Source organism: Porites lutea, unplaced genomic scaffold (genome assembly GCF_958299795.1).
Source record: "Porites lutea unplaced genomic scaffold, jaPorLute2.1 SCAFFOLD_77, whole genome shotgun sequence".
Taxonomy (NCBI): Eukaryota; Metazoa; Cnidaria; class Anthozoa; order Scleractinia; family Poritidae; genus Porites; species Porites lutea.
The window spans coordinates 29,391-35,390 of record NW_027332347.1 but is presented as its reverse complement, the minus strand read 5'-3'; the positions used below and the strand labels follow the sequence as shown (position 1 = coordinate 35,390).

General features: G+C 40.9%; 1 protein-coding gene across 1 annotated transcript; it reads right to left on the bottom strand.

Moving 5' to 3' along the window:
• Positions 1-802: 802 nt before the first annotated feature.
• LOC140925493 (uncharacterized) lies at positions 803-2,963 on the bottom strand. Its single transcript, XM_073375438.1, has 3 exons — positions 2,791-2,963; positions 2,572-2,699; positions 803-2,466 (listed from the first exon to the last, which is right to left on the bottom strand). Exons 1-3 carry the CDS (start codon positions 2,961-2,963, stop codon positions 803-805), a joined length of 1,965 nt encoding a protein of 654 aa, XP_073231539.1.
• Between the last annotated feature and the right edge of the window lie 3,037 nt (positions 2,964-6,000).

Genomic DNA, 6,000 nt, shown 5'->3' with positions numbered 1-6,000 from the left:
TGGTCTGTGTGTGCGATATTATGCAATGCGCAACCCAACATTATTTCTATTTAACTGCAAGCTTACCCAAAAAAAAAATTATGTGTTAGTCATCCTCTCAATAAATTGAAGCTACCAGTATTATGTTCCAACAAATTTTAATGACTACTGATATTAATTTTATTTTTGTAAATGTGTCACTGGTACTACCTTGAAACAACCTAACATTAACATTGAAGTCTCCATGTGAACGGGAATGTGAACAATCCAATTCTCCTTTATGGTCTCCGTATTCATTCAATATACATATGAAACTGGTGGAATGAATTTGTTGTAATATCTAAAAAATTTTAACTGTGAATAATTTTTGTAAGTTTTGTCCTAAAAATATTAATAAAGAACCATAATTAGAGGGTGGCCTGTAAGGAGGATTTGTGTTGTTGAATCAGGCCAATAAATACATTGTCAAAACTGCCAAGATAGACAAATGAATAGCCTGTTCCAGGTATTCAGATAGTGGGAAACAGAGCAAAATAAAGTGAACATAAAAAAGCCAGAAATAAAATAATAGCTAGCCAAAAAAATAATTGGCACCTGCTTTTACTTGCACCTTTCCCTACAATCTGAATGCCTGCAGCAAGATAAATAAAGCTATTTGTAAGCAATATAATTTACAAACAATATCAGTATAATAAAATGGGAAATGTGTCAAAATACAGTTTTTTTTCGTGCACAAGTAGTTGAAACATGTTAAAGCAATGGATCTTAACACCAGGTGCACAATTGAAACATGCAACATTTTGAGGAAATGTTCATTTAATACCTAATGAGCTTCAGCTGAATTTTGAAAATCTGCTGCTGCAAATTTCAAAAAATGCTCAAAGTAATACTGAAGAAGTTCAGTCCTGAGGTTTTGCCAATAGGCTGCATCAAATGGTATTCTCTCAATATAAATCCCCTTTCCAGTATACACGATAAAGTCACACCACTTGGCTCCAGTAACCCCCAATTGTCCTTGAACTTGGGCGTAATAAGGATGGTCCCTCTTAAGTTTACATTCCGTATCACTGACTTTTTCCATGAAAAAGGTGGGGTCAGAGCAGGCCTCCAGGGGTGTGACATGGAATTTTGTGTGAGGGCATTTTACCTCGGCTAGCCCAAAGCAAAGTGAACATCCAAAGTCAACAACTTTGGCATCTGGCGATGCACCAAGCACAGGACAACTTTTTGACACCACAAATCCACTTTTGAGAACTGCAACAGGGGTTTTTCTGTTGAACATAAACTTTTCATATTGCTGAAGGGCAATAGGTTCATACTTTAAGCCATGTGTTACATACTTTGATGAAAAGGGCTTGGGATGCATCAGTGATTGAGCGAAACTTTGATGATTTCTTTGTCGCCTTGAGATAAGATGGTATTTAGAAGCTGTGAAGCGGTAGGTGCGTTGTGTCTTCCATTCATCACATCCTGCTTGTTCCCTGGTAGCACTTTCTATTGAATGAATTCTGTCCTCGTCAACAATTAAATCCTTGATTAACGCCTCTTCAGTGTCACTCAGCTCTCTTGGTACAACCATGTCATTTTCATTGCTCAAAGGAAATCTCGGATAATGATTAAGTTCTTGGGCATTTACTGGAGTGTTGTTTCTTGGTACTGAGGTCAAATTGGCCACAGCAGAAAAGTTTGACTCAGTGAATGATGTCTGATAGCTCAAAATGGAGCCAACAGGGCATTTCCCAAATTTAGAGCTTGCCAGCTCAGTACTTGAAGTTCCTTCATTCATTTGAGCAAAACCCATGTTAGGGTCAAGTGTGGAAAGTTCACATTTGAAAGTATTTTCACGTACAGGATCATAGTTAGGCTGCTTGCGTGCTTCATACAGCAGGCATTTCACACCTGCACCACCTCGTGGACTGCTCGACTCATCCAGTCTAGTCTTTTTCACAACAACCTCCATGACTGGTTGTGGGAAAATGTTTTCTCCACCACCTTTCTTGTGCCACTTTTGCAGCTGGGATGTGCATGCCAACTCTGGATTTTCATCTTTCTCTTCACATAGATCTTTTGTGGATTTTGCCTCAAACAGAGTGAATTTGCAGATCTTTAGCATTAAGGCTGAGATATGGTTACAGAAACCAACCTTGCCAGCCACACAAGTACAGTTGCTGTCCAAAACATCCCCTTTGACAATACACAAGGCAAGTTTCAATGAGTGCGGAGGATCATTTTTCCTAAAGCTATGACAGCATTTAGCTTTGAAATAAAAACAATGCTGGTCACTGGTTGCCATTATTTCGTGAAGGTACTCGTCCTCAAGAAATGTTTTCGCCTTTCGCAGTGAAGTGGGAACAGAATGATGGTCTTTATTCGCTATGTGCTTGCCAGATCTTGTGATGTGTTCATTCATTTCTGCTTTAGTGAACATTGGCATTTTGGTCAGAGAAGTACTCCATCCGTTGTCAGGATATGTAACAGGACTGATATCTGTGAGACAACAAGAAACAATTTTTGAATTTAAACGCGCACATAAATTACTTACAAAAATGGCAAGACAGATTGCAGTAAAATGTATAGAGAATAATCTCGCACCTTGTGATGGTTCTATGCTTGATGCCGACGGTGTACTTCTTCGTTGCTGCTTTCTTTTGGTATACAACCCGTTGGGATCAGGGTCAACAATACTTTTATCTCTACCAGACCGGATGTACTCTTCCACTCTGAGAAAGGAATAAAAACGCACTCACTTCAAAACGGCGAAGACAACGACTTGCAAGTGACGAAGGCAAAGGAAACAAAGTGATTTCTCACCTTTTTACAAGTTCTGCTTTCGTTTTAAGGCCTTTCGCTGGGTCACCCCTACACTTCAACCAAAACTTTAGCTCTTCGTTTTTCAATTCAGAGGGTTTTCGGCCGCAAAGTGAAGCGCCAGGAATATCATTTTCTTCGAGAAGCGACGCGCCCAACGTTGCTAACGCGGCCATGTTTGTTTTGTTGTGGCCTCACTGGCCTCGCTCTGATGTTGTAGTTACCATTCTTCCCGAGCTGTCCGCCATTATGAAAGTCGTGTATAAAGTTGTCCTGTCAGTGTTCTGGTAAATGGGAAGACGAAGTTTTGGAGGAAGAGGAGGTGGAGTAGATGTTGGTGTTGCCGATGGTTGTGGCGAAGACGGTGGCGTTGATGATGAGGATGGAATCGGTGATGGCGGTGCTGTGTTTGGAGTAAAAATGACGCTAGCGCCGTTTGATGCAGGTGGTTGAGTGCGTGGAAATAAAAGTCGGCGGACGTAAAGCAAAATTAAAGGTAGAAAAACAGCTAAACATAGTAAAGGTAATGAAACTGCCAGGATTACATCGTGTGTTGAAGATGGCGGTGATTTGAATGACGGAGAAAATGCTGATGACGACGACACAGGTACAGAGACAGGAGAAGGCGTTGTTGATGACAAGGGTGGAGAAATACAGACTTGAGGATGAGATGGCAGTTTTGTGCAGTTCAGTGTGGATGGCCATGGTATGTTGCTTGTGCGAAAATGGTGGATACAGGATGACTTAACGGCGAGACAAAGGTGGCGGCATGGTTGAACTTGGCGATGCGAAGAAACACAAAAAGGAACAAAGGTGGAACAAACTAAAATCCTGGCATATGGCGAGCAGCTGGAACTAAAAAGTGGCGTGAAATGACGAATAATAATTGCGTTGTTGACTTGCTCTTTTGGGCTCAATACAGTTGAATTATAAAATGTGCACTGACCTTTGACAAGGTCAGTGACATTAAAACATTGCTGCATCTCTGCAGGACTCAAGGCGAAGGAAAATAACATTAAAATAGTAAACAAGGTGGACTCCATGATTGTTCACTGTGGTGTATACCGGCGTAAAACAGGTAGCAACTGGCAACGAAATGACGTGAACCCAGTCTTTTCAATAGCTACAAAACAACGTTTTACTGTACTCTGTTACTTGATCATGCTTCCCGTGATTTTTCTCACATACGTCAATGTCGTATTAAGGTTGAAAAGCGAAAAGCATGCAACTGAACAATGTAACAGTAAACAAAACCGAGTAATGCGAAAAAACACTGACTTCTTTCAGTTCCTTGTTATGAAAGGAAAGGGCTTGTGATTTGTTTTCTATATTGTTGCTTACAACACTTTCACAATTATTACAAAGTTCAAAGTTCTGGGAGAAAAGAAAAGGAAATGGACTTGAAGAGAAAAGCCACAGTGGAAGGCGGCAGAAACAAGAAGGCAAAATAACTTTGAGAGCCTCGAAATGCTGCAAAGTGAAGTCTTTCAGATCTTTTGTATTGTTTATTCATGCATCCTTTTTACCGCACACAACAATTTACCGGATGTCATGCTAACCACTAACACCTTTGCCTAAGAACATTCAATAAAATATCAGTAATGGGTTATTGTTTTCCAGATTGTGTCTGTTTTCATTCAGCAGCCCCACCAAGCATTTTGACTGGTCGTATTAACGGGGTAATTTTATAAAGAAAATAACGACCCAGGACTCCCAAAGGTGTGGTCGTTGGTCGTAATAACGGGGTGGTCGGATTAACGGGCTTTTCAGATAAGAAAATGAGTGGGCTTTTGTTCGGGCCACAAAAAAGTGGTCGCAATAACGGGGTGGTCGTATGGCGGGGTTCCACTGTACTGCGTGGTGTTAGGAAAAAGTATAACGCGGTTTTGCGTAGTGTTTTTTTTAAAATGTAGTTTAGTACTCTTGATCGCTACGATCGGTGAAAAAAAGTATGGCGAGTTGGAGTCAATTCATGAAAGTCTGCCTTCTCAGATTGCCGTGTCAGTCATTTAAGAATAAGAAATAGGTTTTAGTGGTTTTTTATATCTGGTGTTCCAGTCGGACCCGAACAATAACTCGGACTCGAATTGCAGCAGTCGGGTCCGATCTATCTCAGGTGGGATCTCAAAGAAATCGGGCTCGATTTAAAATAATCGGGTCCGAATTGTTTTGATCAGGCCCGATTGAGAATTGGACCCAACTTGCCTGTAACTGCGTCATCATGCATCCATTCTTATATCAAAAGAAAGCAATACCGTGAAATTCCGAAAATAAGCCCCTCCATGTATAAGCCCCTCCAAATATAAGCCCCCCAAACTCGTAACGCAAAAAACCCTTCGTTATATTGCCCCTCCAAATATAAACCTCCCCCCCTCGGGGGGGGGGGGGGGGGCTTGTACTAGGAAATTGCCTTCAAATACAAAGTAAAACAAAGCAAAAACGGTAAATTTCCTTCCAACTATAAGGCTTGCCCAATCGATTTTGAAACGCAAATTTCCCTCCGTAGATAAGCCCCTCCGAAAATAAGCCCCTCAAAAAGGGGTATTTGCCAATGGGTAAATTACACCTTACCATATTAACAGATCACGCCAATATATGTTTATATATCTGAGAGGTTTAAAATTTTTGCAAACAGCTGTATGTATATATATATATATATATATATATATATATATTTAGCATTCATCCAAAAAAGAAAAAATTTCCCGGCCCCCTTCCACAGCAGGGCTTTTGTACTTCTTTATAAATTTGAGACGAGCTGGTCGCTACTTCGCAGACTAAGCAGGCTTTTTTTTTCCATTTCAGGAGCCTCTAATTTTAAACATTCGCTTTTCATTACCCTTTCTGGACTTGGTTTGCTAACTATGTGTCTGAGAGCTTCCTGGAGTCTCCTATCTTGTATCTAGCCTGGCCTGGCTTGGCGACGCAATTGTACAATGCGAACCTTGGATTAGGGCCCGCGGGAGCCACGTGCTTTCTCGCCCACAGTCCAAAAAAAATGCCTTTTCTGCAGACTAAACATGCGATTCGTGCGAGATGTTGGAGGCGAGGTATCGCGTTAAGCACTCATTTTACACCGGAAAAGAACCTCGATATAACGAAGAGTGTGTAACTACCCACGACCCACGACATTTAGCTACACTCTATTAAAGGAAACCTCGTATGTAATAGCGAACCGTTTTGCCAGCAAAGTTAGAAACTGCGATATGTGAA